The sequence below is a fragment of the Euprymna scolopes genome, chromosome 36, assembly GCF_053919585.1.
Source record: "Euprymna scolopes isolate OS-2025 chromosome 36, ASM5391958v1, whole genome shotgun sequence".
NCBI lineage: Eukaryota > Metazoa > Mollusca > Cephalopoda > Sepiida > Sepiolidae > Euprymna > Euprymna scolopes.
This window is the reverse complement of record NC_136517.1, coordinates 315,329-335,907: the sequence shown is the minus strand read 5'-3', so window position 1 is coordinate 335,907 and position 20,579 is coordinate 315,329. Positions and strand designations below refer to the sequence as shown.

At 33.2% G+C, this 20,579-nt stretch overlaps 1 protein-coding gene across 3 annotated transcripts in view; it reads right to left on the bottom strand.

The window, feature by feature from the left end:
* LOC145260272 (solute carrier family 35 member E3-like) overlaps window positions 1–20,579 on the bottom strand; it is a 54,073-nt gene that overhangs the window by 27,855 nt on the left and 5,639 nt on the right. For all 3 annotated transcript variants that reach the window (XM_080118105.1, XM_080118106.1, XM_080118104.1), the window contains exons 2-5: window positions 17,859–17,969; window positions 14,977–15,132; window positions 10,151–10,233; window positions 8,785–8,897 (exon numbers count right to left, since the gene is read on the bottom strand). In XM_080118105.1, coding sequence (XP_079974231.1) covers window positions 8,785–8,897; window positions 10,151–10,233; window positions 14,977–15,132; window positions 17,859–17,969 — 463 coding nt within the window. The remainder of the gene's footprint in view (window positions 1–8,784; window positions 8,898–10,150; window positions 10,234–14,976; window positions 15,133–17,858; window positions 17,970–20,579) is intronic.

Below are 20,579 nucleotides of genomic sequence, written 5' to 3'. Positions count from 1 at the left end.
ATATCTAAGTAGTAAAGTCCGGTGCTAAATTATCAATTCAGGACATTTTTGATGATAATCTCCCCTCCCATATTAATGGGTGGAAGTTTTTTATCAATTTGTAAAGTCGGCTTAATATTAATTTACATTTGAGTTTAGATAATTATTCAAGGTTTTAATTTAGGAGGTTCGTTTTCATAGGTGACTTTTACTTTGTTTATGTCACTGTATTATATTTCGAATATAATTGAAAATAAGACTAACTATATTAGATGGTTTGATTGGCTAGCTAGGAAGCAAGCATTTTCAATATAAGCAAGCTTGCAGTAATATTATATATTAAGTATATTACTTAAATAAAGTCCTAACTTTATCTACTGCTATCAATTTTGCAGCCACACACTGGTCAAATTTGATTGATTTTTCTCAAAAAGTTGTAAATGGGCAGGAAGCAAGACATAGACACATTATTACAGTCATCATGCCAGCAAATTAGGCCTTCATTTTCCTCAAAAGGAATTTATACAGAATAATTTAGTTCTATTATAAGTTTATATTATTGCCTCTAATAAAAAATTGAAATACATGGTTCTGTAACTTGTATCAAGTTGTTATATTGTGCAATACATCTCCACATATCTTTTTGAATTGTGAAATTTAAAAGACTTAGTTGCTAATTAGCTTTTTTACAATTTTCGTTTAATCAATGCAGTAAAGGTTGAGATATTTTGCTAGTTGTGATTCATAATTAAAATTATAATTCATGTATTTATTTTTCTTTCAATGTATTTCATATAAATATATCAATTTTAATTGGATTTTTTATAAAAATAGTGAAATTTCAAAGTCAGTGTTGTGAAAAATGCTATGAAAATGAAGGATTTTTCAGCATTTTTCTATACAATATTTAAAATTAAATGCTCAATTTTCTGTTCAAGATGGGAATCTAATTTTTGGTATATGTTCTTATCACATCAAATCCCAACTATCATCACCAGTGCCATGTTGATTTTCTGAAAAAAGTTGCAAATCGACCTGCCCTACCACTACACAACACATGTCTCAGTTTCTGTATGAATCAAAATATAATATTTATGCATATCTTATGACCGGGCAACGCCGGGCGGCATGCTAGCACACACTAGTGATTGGATGATTTCAATATTTTCCCAGATTCTAATATGATTCCCAATTTTATTTAAAATCTCCAAATATTTAGCTATAGAGTTGTTATTTTGTAGGGGGTTTAGGGGGAGTGTGTAAATACCAGTGTATATTTTCGAAAATGTAAAAATACACTTGTGGGTTGGGGGAATATAAATAGTTAGTATTTTATCATTAATACCAGTGATGGAAAATTAAGTTTTAAACAAAGGTAAAAATGACACAATTAAAAAGATCGTTTTTGGCATTATTTTTCCGCTTCTGATATCTAAAAAAAGTTCCAATGTTTTCAATTTCTGATTAATCGTCTCAGCACTAGTCTATATCTGAGTTTATATAATTTTTTATATCATTATCCAAATTGTTTCAAATAACAAGCCTAATGAAATTATGTTTGTTTTTTATTAATATTCAATGATCTCCAATGAGCAGTCAAATAGATCAAAGACAATGTTTTTCATTATGAGTTGCAAAATGTATATCAGATGGTAAAGAAGAAAATAAAGGCATTTGCCAAAATAAGAAAAAATAAACAAAAATTATGATTGTAGTCTGATTCTTTCCTTTAATCATTGTCATGCAACCAACCAATGTGCATAATATATATCTATATATCTATATATATATATATATATATACATACACAGTAAAACTTCTTTAATTTGAACTTCCTCTAAAGTTGGACTTCCTCTTATTTGGACTTCTTCTAAACCTGGACTTTCTCTAAACTTGAACTGTCTCGTCATTGAAATTGTATTAGCATATTTGATGCGGAGTTGCAGTAAAACTGTTTACATGGTTTAGTCAGATATTGCACAGAAATGTTAATATTGGTACTATGTAATTAATGTAGATTAGCTATTGATATTTAATTTACACTAACTGTATTTTTTTTTCAGATTGCTATATATGAAATAATGTAAAACAACTTATCACAATAGGTCTAGAAAAAATTCTTGAAACCAAACGGTTACCGGCAAACTATGCTGTTCTTAAATCACTTAATGCAAATGATGTTGAAATGTGGGTGCAACAAGATGAGGAAACTACTGATCAATATCCTGAAGGCAGTAATGGTGATGAAAATAGTGACAGCTCCCATTCTCTTGACCCTAATGTAAATAACAAAGAACACTCTGATGAAGCAATATCATGGGATGATGCAGAAAAGTCTATGGAGACGGTTATAAAATTTCTAGAAAAAAGTCCTTACTTTAGTGACAACTATGTTTTGCAAGCAATGTCACTCCGAAGAGATATAATCATAAAGAAGCTACAGAAACAAGAAATTGTAGATTTTCGTGATCATTTACGGAATACAATGGCAGCGCCCCAGAGCGCTCAATCAATGAAAATAGAAACTGCAATGAGACTCATTCAATGAATAAATTAACTGTATTTTACATAAATGTATGATTTCTGTAGCTGAGGTAATAAATACCTAACAAGTAAGAGTAGATTTAATTTATTTTCAATGTTTTTTTTCCTGGTAATAATATTTAACAATTTTTACTTGCAATATATCGTAAACTCAACTTAATATATACTTGAAGTATCATATAGCAATGAATTTCACTTACTATTTCTTAATTCTTAGAAAATTAAAATTAACTGCAGGACATTTTTTTTTATCACAAAACTTGAACAGCATCCTCTAATTTTAACGAAGCAGATGTTCAAATTATAGGAGTTATACTGTATATATATATAAGAGCAAGTAGTTAATAAAACATGTTAAAAAACACTTTGAAAAAGAGTAAAGAACATATTTAATTTGAAAAGGAAACACTAAATAAGTGGATAGTCCTTAATCCGCAGAGTTTCAAAGAAATACTTTCCTTCTCATCAGAGGGTAGGATTTACCAAAATGTGGGATCAGATTTTGCTAACAAAAGTATTTGATGAAACTACAAGTAAGTCAAAAATCTTACTTGATAACAAAAAGTGAAGCAGAGAGAATAGAGTGAAGAAAAAAGTGATTCCACATGAATGGATAGTCTGGTGAAAGGTAAAGTATCTAATGACGGTAAAATCCAAAAATGCAAATCCAAGAAAGTTAGTTGAATTTCTATTCGCACAAGTAAAATCCAAGGGAATCGCATAATTGAAAGATGGTCCAAAATAATCCAAAAGGCAGAAATCCATGGAATAATTCACAAATAGGTACAAGGAAAAGGGGAAAAAATTCCAATAATATTATTCAAAGAAAGATAAGATATGTGTTAAACTCGGCTGCCGAGGCATGGCATAATTAAGAAAAATGAGTGAAGAAAAAAAAAAAAATTGAATGATTGAGTGATTGAATTAAATTTAAAATAGAAAAAACCAATGTCAAAATGACCCAGACAAGATGAAATTAAAAGGCGCCAAAAATAAAGAGCAAAAACGGGGTCAACTGAAATGTACAAGTTATTACTTAAGAAAATATCAGTAGGAGTTATTAAAAGACACCAAATGAAATGAGAAAGAAATAAACTAAATGCATATATATACATACATATGATTACATACAGTCATACACATACACATATATATATATACACACACACAACAAATACACACACACTCGCATACATACATATAAGTAAAAAATGAATAAATAAATAAAGAGTTATATAAAAAAAAATTTAAGGGGAGAGGATGGCCAGTATCTGCAAAATTCCAGATAAAGCAAGTAAGTATGTAAGTAAATGCATATAGTAAAATATAAGTAAATATACATACAGGATATGAATATGTAGGTAGATTGATATATTTGATATATAGGAATATTTAAACACTAAAACAGAAATTGCAGATAAAAAACCGGCCAAACAAAGAAGAAATAAAGAATTAAAATAAAGGATTAAGTTATAAAATATTAAGAAAGTATGTAGAAAAAATGATAATGTTATGGAAAAATTATATATATCTGAAAGGTTAAAGTAATAGCAATGTAATTTCAAAATTACCATAATTAAACTTGGATTTATGTTTACAGAAAGAGCTCAGTTCGTTTTTAGAACTTATTATATTGTTACTTTGAGGGGAAGTAATTATAGTTATAGCTTCGGTTGTGCAGAGGCGACATGACTTAGAGCCTGGAGTATAAGACTTAACTTTCTTTAGGATAGTCCATTTGATTGAGAAGGGGATATTATTAGAATTAAGTTTCTTAATTAAAGTGGTTAGAGAAGTTCCTTGGTTATTATTAGAATTATGGTTGTTAAAAGAAGAAATGTAGTTTGATATTATTTTCTTAATTAATGTTGAAGTAGTGCTGATATATGTATGTACTTTATTAAAAGCTCAAGGTCTGAAATTAATATTAATTTGCTGATTTGTATTAGGGAAATAGTTTGAATTTTGTTCATTGTGTTCAACAAAGAGTGGGACAATGATTGTACGAGGACTGTTTTGGAGGGGATAATGAGTGTTGTTAGCATTAGGATGGCTGTTAGGAGAAATATTATTATCATCATTATTATTATTGCTAGTTGTATGATTGTAGATGGAGGGGCTGCTCGAGTGGTATATTCGGTTAGTAACTATATCAGATGGAGGATGAGAAGAAGGATAACTTGAAGACAAAATATTAGTCTGTTATGGGAGGATTGCATGGGAGCTCAGTAATTTTGCATGAATATATAACATTTTTATGGATGCAATCATTATTAAGTGGGCAAAGATGTTTGTTATTACGATTACAGTTAGTTTTGGGTTTAATTGGGACAGGGATTTTTTGGGCTGATTTAATTCTTTTGTTATTAGATGTTAAGATTCTTTGTGCTAAATTAGGCATTGTTGAATAAGAAATCCTTATTGAAAATAGAACTATATCTGTGTGGTTATTTGAAAGAGTTTTGTACAATGTTGAAGAATTCCTTAGGTATATTAGTTTTGACATTTACGCTAAAGGGAGGATTAAACCAAATATTTTTCTTTCTCCTGATGCGACTGGGTAGGTTAGAGGTATTACGATTAGTATTTTGGTTTGGATTATATATGTAGAGTGGTTCATTGTTATTGATAGCGGCAGATCTTGTTATTTGAACTGGTTTGTTGCGAGTCATATTGTGTGTGATTACAGATTTAAGGCGGCCAGCAGGAGCAGCATAATGGTTGTATTTAATCTTTTCATTGTGTCTTGAGTTTCTTAAGGCATTATTGAAGAAAGTAGCATTTTGATTAAAAGTTTTTTATCAGCAGAAAGAGCAGAAATTCTTCTAGAGATGAATGGTACTATAGATTTTATAATTGAGTTGGGGTGATTAGAAGATTTATGGACATATAAAAGCGTTAGGTTGGGTTTATGATAGGGGCTATAAGTTTCGGTGTTAAGATTAAGTGTAACATCTAGAAAATTTGAAGTTTTTTTGTTCAGTTCGATAATTATAGAAAGGCCAAAGTTATTAAAGAAGTTATGTAATTTTTTAATTGTTTTGTTGTACTCTCTTGGCCTGGTTGTTGTAGTGAAAAGGGCATCGTCTCTATAAAGGCCCCCTTGTATATGTTTAAAGTGATATTTAAATTCTTTCAGTAAGAAGAGTCCCACTAATTCAGTAACTTCTGCAGAGTCAGAAGGACCCATTAAGATGTCAAAATTATTAGGAGTGTCCTTTCTAGTCCAAAACTTATTGTTAAATTAGTATAAAGGACTTTCTCGCTAGGAGAATTAATTTAATTTCTAAATTAAATAAGTCAGAATTTATTTTAGCAAAGATTAGAGCCTTATTTAAAAGGATCGGAGAAATTGATTGATAATAATTTTGGATGTCAAAGGTTATGAAGTTAAGGAGGTGTTTATTTTTAAGGGAGACAAACCAATTAATTACGGAATCTGAATTTAGCCAAAGAGGGAAACTTACTTTTTCTTTAATAGAAGGGATGATTCTATCTAAGATGTTTTTGCTTACAGCACCTAAGTCAGAGTTAGAGGGGCAGATCAATCTGATGGAGGGGTTGGTCAGCAGTCATCATGGTAGAAATGTAATATAATTTGGGTTGGTCTGGAGTTTATTCCTGCACCTCAACTCAACTTAAACTGCTGTATTTTGCATGGCCACAGCTTTGGGCAGAACCTAGTATTACACATGTGTAGTGATAAACCTATTGCCTGTATATGAATGCGTGAGCCTAAAGGTGCCTGTTTTTGGCAACCAAATCTCACTACTACACAAGGGACTATGTGCACATATAATAGATCTTCTGTCATGTAACTGCTATAGTATTTCAATGGTTTTTTTTTATTTGTTGCTTTATTTTAGAGCAAAATCAGACATTATGTAAGATTCCCATCAGACATTCCTCAATTAAGAGATAGCTTTGAAAAGAGCTCTCTTCCCCGAATCCTCTAAGATTACTGACCAAAGAAAAAGAACTTTTTCTGTTCTTTGCCATATCTCATTTCAGACTTCCTGTCACATCATGCCATATCTCATTTCAGACTTTCTGTCACATCATGACACGTAGCTCTAAGTTTTGACTTCCAATGGAATTTTTAATACCTCTGCTTAATTTAACTTCATGTGAAAAATACCATTGTTAACACTATTTCTACATAACTGCATCTAAATATTGCTACAGTACCAACACAGAGTTAAGCCACTTGAACTAGACAATGAACGCATGGTTTTCTGGCACCTCATGTTGATACTGTGAAGGGGCCGGAATGATTTGTTATTGCATATGTGACCAATGTTTTTGATGCTTTGAAAACCATCTTCAGCACTTTGTTTGGCTGAAGAGACGTGGTTGAAAGTTTAACAAACCAAATGTCAATTTACACAGAAGGAGAAAACATATTTAGCATTCATTATCCATGAAAAAGGTGTAAAATTAGATGCTGATAAGATTGAGGTGTAGTAAGATTATATTTGGCCAAGTGAAAATAATGTTGAAAATGGTAATTTACCACATACGGATAGAGTAATCAAAAAGGTGGAAAATTCCATTAGAAGTCAAAATTTAGAATTAAGATTATATATCTAGATATGACGTCATGGGCAGAAGTCTGATATGATATGTAGCAAAGAAGATAGAAAGGTTTTTCTTTTTGGCAAAATGTAGTATTATATTAGCATGCTGGAGCAACACCAAAGGTGTGCTAGTCAATGATTATTATGATTATTCAAGACAAAACGTTTTGTCAGCTAATATATGTTTTAGAAGAATCAAAATATTTAGATTGAATATTTATTTACATTAATTTAGGAATGTAACTTAAAAATGTTATAATAATTTAGTTGACAACTTAGAATAATGACATATACAAACATCAGGAGATTATCTTAGTAACATATGCTAATGACGTAATGAGAGAGCTTGAAAGGCACATATCAGTTAGTCAAGAGTTGGAAGTCAGAGAGAGCAGACTCACAGGGTAGAGGGAGAAAGACATCCATAGACAGCAATGGCTCAGAGTAGGGGAAAATGTTGATAACAAGAATCTAGGACCAGCATTGCAGCTTTCTAATATGGAAAACATCCAGAATAAAGTTGCTGTAAATACCACCAAGACTTTGAGTTGTACAAATCTTCATTTGCAGCTTTTCTGAGGATCTGTCAAATCAAGTCTAAAGAAGGACCAGATATGTTCCCGATTGGCCAGATGTTGAACCCCAAATAAGTGTTATTCATCCTTTGTGTTGTAAAGGTATTTATGTATATTCTTGTTCCTTAATGAACTGTAATTAAATGTTCATACACAACAAACTCTAGATGATCACAACACTAGACGGTCATAGACAAACACATGTATATACACACATCATATAGATGACTGTGACAAATATATACACACTCATACAATCTATCTACTAGAAAACACGTGTGCGTATATATGTGTGTGTGTATATATACACCCACTACTATACATCAAAGAGAGCTGATTTTTTTTTAAAGCTCTATTTTTTTTTTCGCCATTCTGTGGAGTGGTTGATATGAATATATATGTAACAGTGTTGTAAAAGAATGAAACATCAGAGAGCATGAATATATTAGTTATTGCTGAACATCATTTGTTTATTTCAAATTAAATTCCCACTTTGTCAATTTAGCTTCAACCTCTGTCCCATCGCCACAATGTTGTATCTTTGTGCCTCTTTTACAACTATTTTAATGGAATATGCTCTGATGAACTCATTGCACTTGTGCCCCCTCAACATACATATCCCCGATCAACCTGCTTAGCAACAAAATCACACTCCTTCACCATTGAGGTCTCTAAATGCTAGAAAGTTTTCTACTCTGATAATTTCTTCCCTCAAACAGTTAGACTTTGGAATTCCCTTCCAGCTACCTGTTTTCCTAACTGTATGGATATATAGAAGTTTAAATGTAACATAAATCAACATCTTGTTAATTTTTCCTAGGCATGGTCTCAAATAGTAGTCCCTTATGTTCAAGTGGCGATATGCCTTGTTAGGGATAAACTTTAGCAAAAAAATAAATAAATAAACTGTCCTAGTAATCCAGTAATAAAATTTGTTTCATCCCATTTATCATTTTTAATTTATTCAATTTAACTGACAATCATTCCATCTCCGTAACCCTATTCTTTGAATGTCTTTTAGCCTTGACAAATGGCGATTAATTATCAAAAAAAAAAAAAATGCAACAAAACATTTTTCTAATGTTAAATGAAAAGACTGCAATACTTACCGCTGACAGTAATTCCAATTCCCAACAATTGCAAAAGATGTAAACATTCATTAAAAAATTGGTAGGCACCGAGAAGTATAAGACAGAATTTCAAATGGCCGACCATGTTGTAGCTGAGTTGAGTTAAGAAAGACAAGTGTAAAAAGATTTGGACTTTTCTTTTCTTCTTTATACGGTTTTTATTATTGTTAGCAAAAAAAAAAAAGAAGAAAATTGAGGAAAAAAGTGAAAAAAAAAAAGAATCCAGCCAAAATAATAATAAAAAAAAAAGTTTTGTTTTGGAGAAAACAATTTCACCTTCATTCTATATTCCTTCTTTCTATTTAAATTGTGTGGAGAGAAATAAGACAAATTAATCCTAAGAAAGGTTTTATCTCTATTTATATAAATTAAATTTGTTTTGGTTTGATTTCGTTTGTTTATATATTTTCATGTACAGGATTCACTTTAAAACTAATTAACTGATCATTATGAATTTTTAAACACAGCTATCTATCTGGTTGGGCTCCTTGCCCAGACCAGTGTGACTCTCTCTCTCTCTCTCTCTCCAGATTTCCCTGTCTTCTATCAGCTGCCTCAGATCTTTAGGATTACAGTTGGCGTCATATGCACTTTGCTGGATGTACATGGATCTAGGTTGTACTATGCTCATGCGCCCTTGTTGTGGAGTCCACAGCAATACATTTCTCACCAGCTCCTGCTTGCTCCTTTGGCAGTGACCGGAAAATCATAGATGTCGCTTCCTGATGGTAGTAGATATGGCAGATAGGTTGCCATAAAGTTGCTGCTTCGTAGAATGATCTTTCCAAGATATATTTAACACTGTCCGTAGCATACAGGTGTATGTGCCGTTTAGTTTTCTTTCCAATCTTTTGGTGAGTGTACAAGTTGTAGCACCATAAACAAGGAACGCAGTTGATAAAAATCCATTACATGATTTTCATTCTAGAAAAGATCTAAAATTTAAAAGTTTAAAGGGTTTTGGTAAGAAGTTGAAATTCCAGGAATCTTGCTTAATTGGTGACTAATGACAATGGATTAAATTTAATGTAAATCTGAAATTTGAATTTTCAAATAGGAGGTTGTGCACATATTAGACCCCCTAAAAACACATTAAAATACTTCATACTTGGATAAGCTGTGGTCAGTATGGACTTCAATGCTAACTGACAAACTGAAAAGGCAGTTTTCCAGAGCAGTAGTGGAGGCTGTCAAAAATCCATAATGATTGATTGATTAGTTTAGGTATGAATTCTGTGCATACAAATATATAAATATAATTTTATAAATCAATTGAGATATTGAAACAGATTTGACACATTTTTTTATGTTCAAGATTCATGAAAATATTAAAATCAAAGGATACGTGACTGGAGATGTATTGCCGATAATCCAGTAGATTGTTAGGTTGACAAGGAAAGCTATAACGCCAGATAAAAAGACAGTCAACTGAAAAAAAAAAAGAAAAGAAAAATACAGTTCTATACAAATAAAATCAAGTGTCTGTCTGTCCGTCCGTCTAGCTATTTGCTTTCTATCTATCGAGTCAATTTTAACCAAATTTTGCATAAATATTTTAAACTTTAAATTATTTTTTGTGAAATATAAAAATGCATACTAAAACCGAGGTGATTAAGATATACTAGTATATACTAAAAAGATCTTTTAATAATATATTAATTTATAGCTCAGCAGATACAAAGACAATACTAAAATATAATTCTCTGTAATATAAATAGGAGAGGCACTACGAATAATCCTGCGTTATGGGATCATAAATATAATCCTTCTGTTGGCAGGTCATGTACACGGGTAAGAAGATATGCACCAACCCCAAGTCCCAGTGGTTAAACTTTTATTTCATCTAGTAATGGACCCTTCAAAATATAAGCAGACATTCACTTGTCACTGGAAATTGCTGCTCTGATGCGCATGAACCCAAGTCTTTGTGGCAATACTGTTTACTTGTCTTACATTGTAGTAGTCCTTTTTTCACCGATGTTCTGACAACGGCTGATATATTGCTTCTCTTGGATGCAGCTAGGGTATCAGGTTAGATCTGGAATTAACTGATTAACTCTCAAATCAAAGCAATCAATAATTAATGAAAACATGAGAGATCATTTCTTATCAACAAAAAATAATTATTTGCATAAAATAATTTCAGATACAGTTCGTACACAAAAAAAAGGATTAGTTAGATACAGAACTTCTCTCGAATTTAAGAAAAACAAACTAATGTTTTTGGATGCAGGATCTTTCAACTTGGTTTGATATTCGCTGCAAGATTCTTAACAGGGTTAATAATTGTGTCTGTCTACGCGGCAAAATCGGGGGGGGGCAGCTTTGGAGTGTCGGCGTTGGCACTAACTGACGTGTACTGTTTCAAAGCCAGCAAGCAAAGTCTCTTCTATATGCTAAAACAAATGGTTTTTAGGAATTTGCAATTTCTCTCCTTCTCTGGGTGAGATTGCCATTTTCTCCTCTTTTTTTTCTATTTTCTCCCAAAGTCCTTTTTTTCTCTCTCTCCTAAACTTCTTTTCCTCTCTCTGTCATTCCAAATAATCTTAGTTATTACTTCCTAGGATGATCTTTTGTCTGACATGTGTCTACCATCCCCTTTCTAGTAAAAACGAAAACAAAATTTTGCTTAGATTCTTTTTAATAAATGGTTGTGAAATGACAAGTTTGCTGATATCGCGGCTAGCTTATTTTATCCACGAGTACCATTTTTCATTTACTATTGAAGATTTTACTTTTCTGATATACAGGAATTTGGGAGATTTGGATTTTTTACCAAATGTCAATCACACCTGATTCCTAGTTTGCCAGCAGGGTAGCTTGATGTCGCCTGGGATTAGGAATAGTGTTACATCTCTACTACCACAATCTCAGCCTGTAAGTAGTGTAAGTAGTCCATAATAGTTTCTTATTCCAGTAACTTCTTTCCAGGAACCCTCTTCCTGCTGATTGCTTTTCTCCTAAATAAAGGCTTGACATTTTCAAGACTAAAGTCTTGAGACATCTCCCGATTTTGCAATAATCATCAGACAGGCAGTTGATTTTTTGACAACAAAGAGAAGCTGAGATTTGTCATGTAAATTGTAGTTTTGTGGAGTTCCATTAATTTCCTTACTAGATTAAAATTTCCCTCAGGTAAAAATGGTGAAACTTATAAATATCAACACACCTTGAAGGAGAGGCAAACATTAGAGAAAATAAATAAAAGCAAACAATTATTTTTTTTATTATTATTTAAGCAACTACTAAAAGAAAGAATAATTAAATTATTGTCATTCATTACATTTATTTTTAGTCAAAATGCTCATTGTAGAGCATCAATGGAGTTACAGAAATGAGCAGCAAAAACATAAGCCACTCCTACTACTATGCAATAAAAAAAAGTGAGTTTGCCACTTCTTAACTCCAACAAAAAGAAGTGCACTGCTTTCAAGAAGGCTTCATAAAACCACGCAAACAATAAATATTGAGCAAGGATTAAGAAAAAAAAAAAAATCACCATACTGAAATAACCCCCCTATTCATCTGACCTTGCACCATGTGACTTTTTCCTTTTTTCACTGTAGAGGATTATCAAAGCGATCTGTTCCCAGTGTGTACAGACTGCCAAGAGGTCCATAATAATGGAGCAGAGAGTGAGGGCATCCTAGAAGAATCGTTTCAGCTGTGCAGATAGAGATGGGGACATATGTTTAATTTGGAATTTAAATAAAGTAGTTGTGACACCAGTTCCATTACTTTTCAAGCCAGAAAGTTAACAGTTAAATGATCAAAAAGGTTTTTATCAAAACGAAAAACTTTTGTTTTTAACACCCCAAAACTATTTAAACATTGCAACACTAATTACAGATGAACACAGGGAAGATTAAATCTGGGCAGCATAGAGAGATATATGCAGAAGAGTGGCTATATTGAAAGAATAGGTGAGAGTTCTTGGGTTAGTTGATGTAGAATAGTTGAGGTAACAAAACATGGGAAGAAGTTAAAAAAACTGACTTTAGAGAAAGAGGCTAGAGATAGGGTAGTTTGGAAGTCAATTTCTTAACCATTTATAACCTGAATTATGATGTAGATGATTAAAAAAATATTTATTGTTAATTTTATGACCTAAATTATGATGTAGATGATTAAAAAAATATTCATTGTTAATTTTATGACGTGAATTATGATGTAGATGATTAAAAAATATTTATTGTTAATTTTATGACGTGAATTATGATGTAGATGATTAAAAAAATATTTATTGTTAATTTTATCACGGGAATTATGATGTAGATGATTAAAAAATATTTATTGTTAATTTTATGACCTGAATTATGATGTAAACGATTAAAAATATTTATTGTTAATTTTAGATGGCTGCATACTGAATGTAACAATGGACAATTGCAATCTGGAGGTATCTGGCATCTACCCAGATACTGAACTAATACATACAAAGCATGTTTGAATTAATTCCCACTATTTATGCAGTTATATTCATTTATTTACGACTGAACAAATTAGTTCAACCAGGTCATAAAGGTTTAAAGCCATTCAACACAAGCTAGCATATAAAATGGACATTAAACTGATGATGATAATGATGAATATAATAATCATCAAAGTGGAGTCATCGGATTCAATGAAGCATTTTACAGATTAGATCATTTAATAGCAGCTGTGGTCTTTGCAAAGATTTTATATATAAAAAAAAACCCTTTTAGCTTCAGAAGCTTTATGATGAATGAATAAAACAAAGAAAAAAATAAATAAAATTTTTCTATTTCTAATTTAGCATGTTTTCCCATTAGTTATCCAATCTCTTTAATAGCATGCCCCCCTCCCACCTAATTTCAAACCTTCCTCATCATGATAGGGGTGATGGCAACGTTATAGTTTCAGGGTTACCTGTCTAACACGGCTCTGCTAAAAGTCTTTCTCCTGTAAATCAATCATGTTACCTCAACTGTTCTACATCTACTAACTCAAGAACTTTCATCCATTCTTTCAACATGGCCAAATCATCAAAGTCTATTGTTCTGCACACATCTCTCTTATACTGTCCAGATTAAATTATTGTCAAAAATATATGGGAACATGATTAATTTTTGATATCGTATAATCATATTTGGTTTAATGTGCATTTTATATGCTGGCTAATGTTTGATGGTTTTTATAAGTTGATTTTCAAACTCTCTAGCTAGGTCTTTTTCTATACCACTTTATCTAAAGTCCAGTCTTATTGCATTCTTCCGTGTTTTCCTTGGCTTCCTTTATGAACTGAACCTGCTACCTCAACTGTTCTACATCTATGAGCCCAAGAACTTTCATTCATTCTTTCAACTTGGCCATATCCTGCATACATCTCTCTTATACTGTCCAGATTTAATCTTCCTTTAAGCTTATAAAACCTAAGCCTGTCTTTATGACTCACATAGCATATCCTTCATATTATTTCTCTCCATGCAACATATGTCCTCAACCCTCATTGGCCAGGTTTCGCTTCCATACATCATTACACAGTATACATATGTATGACTTTTCTCTAGTCAACAGTGATAATGCTCTGCTGATTAGTAATGGCAGAAGTTCACCAAATTTACTCCATTCTTAATTCTTGCAATCACATTAGCACCAGATCCTCCTTGTGTTGCAATGGTATCACTATGGTAACAACCTGAATAGCTTTGACAGTCAAATCGTCTGTCATCATTGTCTTACAATTCTTGCACTCAAACTGGTTAACTTTTCTCAACCTACCATACATTTTGCAAGTCTAATGAGCAGCTATTACCAATGGGAAGGATTTCATGCAAAAGTCCCATTAATTATATTATTTATCTGATTCAAGGTATTATTTTAAAATTAGATCAAGAAAGATTTTATCAAAAACGAGTAATCAAATGAATAATAAAAAAATACTTAAAAACTTCAATTTTTTCGTCATTTTTGATTGCAGATGTCTACTCGTGTCAAAAATAAAAACACAAAAAGTCATTTGATAACAAAGTATATTAAAAAATTTCTTAGTTTATGACCTTTAAAAATTGAATTATTAAAAAAAATTTATTCTGATTGTGAAAATTTGTTGAAATAATAATTAAAAAATGTGACAGATGCAAATGTAGACATAGCAGACAGAATGGCAATAAACACAAATGGCAATTAATGAACAAAAGTTATGCTTACAGCTGCTGGCCAATTCCAAGAACGAAATACTTGAAAACTAAAGACAGGTTCGAAGAATGGAACGGCGACCATAAGCATCAGAGCTGAGATTGGCGCCTGGTAATAAAGGAGTTGCATCGAATTCACTTGCAATTCATGTTGTTTTTCCCCAACCAACTGAAAAGTTAAAAAAAAGAAATGAATAAAATACTAACATAAAGCGAGATATTTACAAACACATTTTAGCTATTAAAGTTGATTTGGGCCGTGATATCTCTCATCACTTCAGGGATAATCTACTGATCATTTTGATAGACATTATACTAAGCATTAACCTAACATAAGAAAAGAAACACTTTTTAAAAAATTTTCTCATTTTGTTCGAGCTAGGGATGGGGCATTCTACCGGATGACATTCACCCACTACCTCATACATTCCAACTGAGAGATCTTTTTAAGATTATAACCGTCTCTTTAAGTGCAATGTTTGTATCTCTCTTACACTTTGTTCACTGAGTATATTTGTCAGGTAGTTTTTTAAAAATTTATTTTCCATGAGTTTGGTTGCTTCTATAATTACTGGAATGATGGAGCTCTTCCTAAGATTCCAGTTTCTTTTCATGTTGTACATAAGACCTTGGTATGTTGTTCTTTTTTCTCTATCATGTTTAACCGAGCATCATTGGCGACACTAACTTTTGCTAAGGTCAAGAAAGAAAAGTCATCTATTCTTGGAGTGAAGGTCAGCTATGACAGTTTGGCTGACTTTTACTTGAAATGTTTTGTTCTGTTTTGTATGACAGTGGCATACTCCTTTGTTAAATCCATAAGTGACCTTATTTTAACACATGCATGCTTGAAATGTTTTATTTCTATTTTATTTGCTGCTATTTTAGGTGTAATTTTAATTTACTTTTTTTATTTATTTTATTTAACTTGGTTCCCTACGAGGATGAAATGTGGACGTCTATGCGTAGCTTATTTGATATAAATAAGAATTCATGAATTTAAATATATATATCATTTGAAAACAATTCAAATACCACAAGTATATTTAAATCACATTCATATAATTTTATTTGATATCTGGTATGTCTTACACATATTTCACTGAATGATATATGTAGATGAAACAAAAAAAAATCTCTATGGTTTTATATGGATCTTTGATGAGTTGTTTGGTCTACATATATCATTTAACGAAACACATGTAAAATGTACCATATATCAAACAAAATGATATGAATGTGATTGAAATATACATGTGGCATTTAAATTGTTTAAAAAAGATATATATGCTCTGAAAGTGCAATCTGTTTTTATTGAGCTTAAATAGATCTGGCAATTTAAAAAACATCTTTATTGTATTTAATGCATTTAATTTATTTAATGCATCTAAGACCAAGCTCCTATCTTTACATCATCAACGCTCTAATCCCCATCTGGCATCAACCATCATGGATGGCTCTCATATAGGGGAGGCTCCATGTTTTGATAAGCTTCTGGGATTGACCTTTACTCCTGACCTGAAATGGAACACATACATCAAGTCTGTTGCCAAGGTCGCTGGAAAAATGGTAGGATCCTTCTACCACTCCAGAAGATATCTCACTGCTGATGCTATTCTCTATCTATATAAAAGCCAAGTAAATCCAAGGATGGAGTACTGCTGCCACATCTGGGCAGGAGCTGCTAAAACAGCCTATTCTGCCTTGACAGAGTACAAAATAGACTTTGTGGATTAGTGGGGGATGCCCTTTTCTCTTCCTTGCAACCTCTCTCCCACAGAAGAGACATTGCGAGCCTGTCTTTGTTTTATCGTTATTTCCATGGCAAGTGCTCGTCTGAGCTCCAATCTCTGGTCTCCCCTCGCCAATCTTTCATGATAAACACCCGCCTAGCTGAAACTACTATTAATAATTTTCCCCATTCTTTATCTGTGCTTAAATCAAAATGTAGATTCCATGAACAAAGCTTCTTTCTTAGAAGTGCACGCCTGTGAAACTCTTCTATTTGCCTGTTTCCCACCTGACTACAACTTGGATATCTTCAAGTCCAACATAAACAAGTTTCTGATGAATCGCCCCCTTAAGTAAGACACTTTATCAAATCTCCAATACTAACGTTTACTATAATATTATCCCATTGATTACTGTACACACAATAACCCTTATCTCTGAGTGGCTTCCGGGACTTGATAAGTGGTGACTACCATGTAAAAAAAAAAAAAAAATAAGTATATATTTTTTAAAAGTATATATATATATATATTATAGGGACAACTAAATCCGACCTTGGTTGCTAAGATCAGGGTTGGTCTTGTTGAATAAAACAAAAAAAAATCCAAAAATTTCACAATGCAACAAATGCCTAACTGTGCACTCTTGATGGAAATGTTCAAAAATAATTGTTTAAGAAAAGAAAGCAAAGTGTCAAAGAGATATCTAAGGCATTTGATGACAGTATTTCAACGGTTTTTGACCATCTGAAGGAAACTGGTAAGATGAAAAATCTCAATGGATATTTGCATTAGTTGGATTATTTGGACTACTGTTCTCATCTAGGATCTTATTTTCACATTTCGTAACCTTTCATCTTCAGACGCATCTTGTCAAACTTAGAATAATCAGTTCTAAGTGACAGTCATCGAGAAGTTGAAGACACAATCCTCAGTATGATGATGAAATGAGAGCGACCTACCTCTGTGGGTTAAATAATGTGTTTGGTTTGAAATGTACAGATTTCCCAGAGTTTGACAAGACACACCTGAAAAATAGTGGGAGGTTACATCGGCCAAAACATTGTGAGAATAACATCTAAAATGAGAAAAGTAATCTGAAAAATCCAAATAATCAATCCTCATCTAAAAAATTCTGAAACTTAACCGATATTCATATACTTACAACTTGGTAGAGCGATGTGACCAAGACGCCGATGGATGCATAAAAGACACCAATATGACTGTACTTCATGTCATAGTAACTGTTAAGAAACACACCAATTGTTATTGGCAGCTGAAAGTTTTAAAGAAGACAATGTATTAAAAGACAAAAAAATGGTTCATTTTATAAAACAAATCTTTTTTTTAAACATCAGTGGGCCCAGTTCCTGGGGTTTACACTTGAATTCTACACAAGATACATATATGTGTATGTAACTAATATTCTTCTTTACCTTTCAAACATTGATTAGTAAAGAAGTGAAGAACATAAATTTTTGTCTTCCCAATTGACCAGTTAACTATATGGTATAGTATGTCTTTCTTGTGACCGCTTATTCTTACAGGAATCCAAGACAAGAGTTCATTTGGTTTGGTGGAGTATCCAGTTTAGTGGTGTTACTTGAGGTAACATCACAAGGAGAAAATGCATAATTCTTTGTATGAGCCAGTATATAGCCTGTCAATTCCCTACAAGGATGAAATGTGGATGGTTATGTATAGCTTATTTGCTATAAATATATTTTCATAAAGTATATATATATATTAGTGCTTGGTCTGGTGGAGCATCTGACTTTGTGTTGTTACTTGAGGTAACATCACTAGGAAAAAGTGCACAATTCTTCATATGAGCAGTATTTAGCCATGTTGAGAAGATATTTATTTGGGCTTTGAATACTATATCATTTAGAATATTTGGTCAAGGTTTAATTGTAGAGTGAACTATCCTCATGTCAGGTTGTCATGAAAAACTTTTGTACAGAGAGACTGAAGACACTCACGGATGTTTTTTTTTTTTTTTTTACACAGTGGTCACCACTTATCAAGGCCCGGAAGCCACTCAGGGATAAAGGTTATTGCAAGTACATCACGTTAGTGAGGAGATTTTATGAAGTGTTTAATTAGGGGGGGCGGTTCATTAGGAATTTGTTAACATTAGACTTGAAGACATCCAAGTTGTAGTCCGGAGGGAAGCAGGCAGACGGAACAGAGTTCCACAGGCGTGCAGTTCTAAGAAAGAAGCTTTGCTCATGAAATCCGCGTTTTGATTTAGGCACAGATATAGAGTGGGGGAAATTTTTCACAGTGGATTCAGCTAGACGGGTGTTTTTCGTGAAAGTTTGGCGAGGGGGGACCAGGGATTGGAGTTCAGACGAGCACCTGCCATGAAAATAACGATAAAACAAGGATAGGCTCGCAACGTCTCTTCTGTGGGAGAGGGGTTGCAGGGTAGAGAAAAGGGCATCCCCCACTAAACCACGAAGTCTATTTTGTACTCTGTCAAGGCATGATAGGCTGTTTTTGGCAGCTCCTGCCCAGATATGGCAACAGTATTCCATCCTTGGCCGTACTTGGCTTTTATATAGATAGAGAATTGCATCAGTAGTGAGATATCTTCTGGAGCGGTAGAAGGATCCCACCATCTTTCCAGCGACCTTGGCAACAGACTTGATGTACGTGTTCCATTTCAGATCAGGAGTAAAGGTCAAACCCAGAAGCTTGTCAAAACACGGGGCCTCACCCAGACAAGAGCCATCCATCACAATTGATGCCAGCTGGGGATCAGAGCGTTGATGATGTAAGGATAGGAGTTTGGTTTTAGATGCATTAAAGGTAACTAGCCACATCTTCCCCCACTGAACCACGCGCTCGAGATCAGAGGAGAGAGAATCCGAGAGAACTTTGTCATTTACAGCCTTTGATGTGTTGCCGTAGATGGTCGTGTCATCAGCATAGATGTCAACGAATGATTTAAGTATGTGTTTAGGGAGGTCATTGATGTAGATCAGGAAGAGAGTTGGGCCCAGGATTGACCCCTGAGGGACTCCAGAATTTATATTGCAGGCCTCCGATTTTTGTCCATCTACCACTACTCTTATGAGCCTATCGGAGAGAAATGATTTAATGATTGAGAAAACATTTCCAGTTATACCGTAGCTGGAAATCTTATGAAGTAGACCCTTATGCCATACTTTGTCAAAGGCCTTTGATATGTCAAGAGCAATTGCCCTAGAAAGGAAGCCTTTGTCAAGAGATTCACTAATCCTGTGGGATATAACCGTTAGCACATCTGCGGTAGATCTTGCAGAGCGGAAACCATATTGTGTGTCACTAAGAAGGTTATTCCTGCTGAGGTGGTTGACTATTTCTCTATTTAATATTGATTCTAGTAACTTACTCATAACACAGAGAAGACTTATTGGTCTGTATTGAGAGGGAGATGACTTATCACCTGAATTCTTAAATACAGGGCAAACTGATGAGGTCTTCCAGGGGGTCGGAAAGCACTTCTCCTTAAGGCAGCGCTTAAATAGTTTCGTAAGTATGGGAGCAAGTTCTGGTTGAAGCTTTTTTAACACTATAATTGGGATGCCATCAGGGCCAGTTGCTTTACTGGAATCTAGGTTTTTATTAGCTTGGCGACCTCATGCACGGATATTTGTATGTTACCTAGCTTGTTCTGTGTTATAGGAGGAAATATGGGGAGTTGATGGCCTTCGTCGCATAGGGTAGAATTAGCTGCAAAGTTCTTTGCAAATAGTTTGGCCTTGTCTGACGCTGACGAGATAACCTCTGGTCCATTGATAATGGTTGGGATAGAACGCACACTTCTGTTCAGGATCCTATTTGTTATTTGCCAAAACTGGTGGGAACCAAGCCGCTGATCAGCTACTTTGGATTTAAT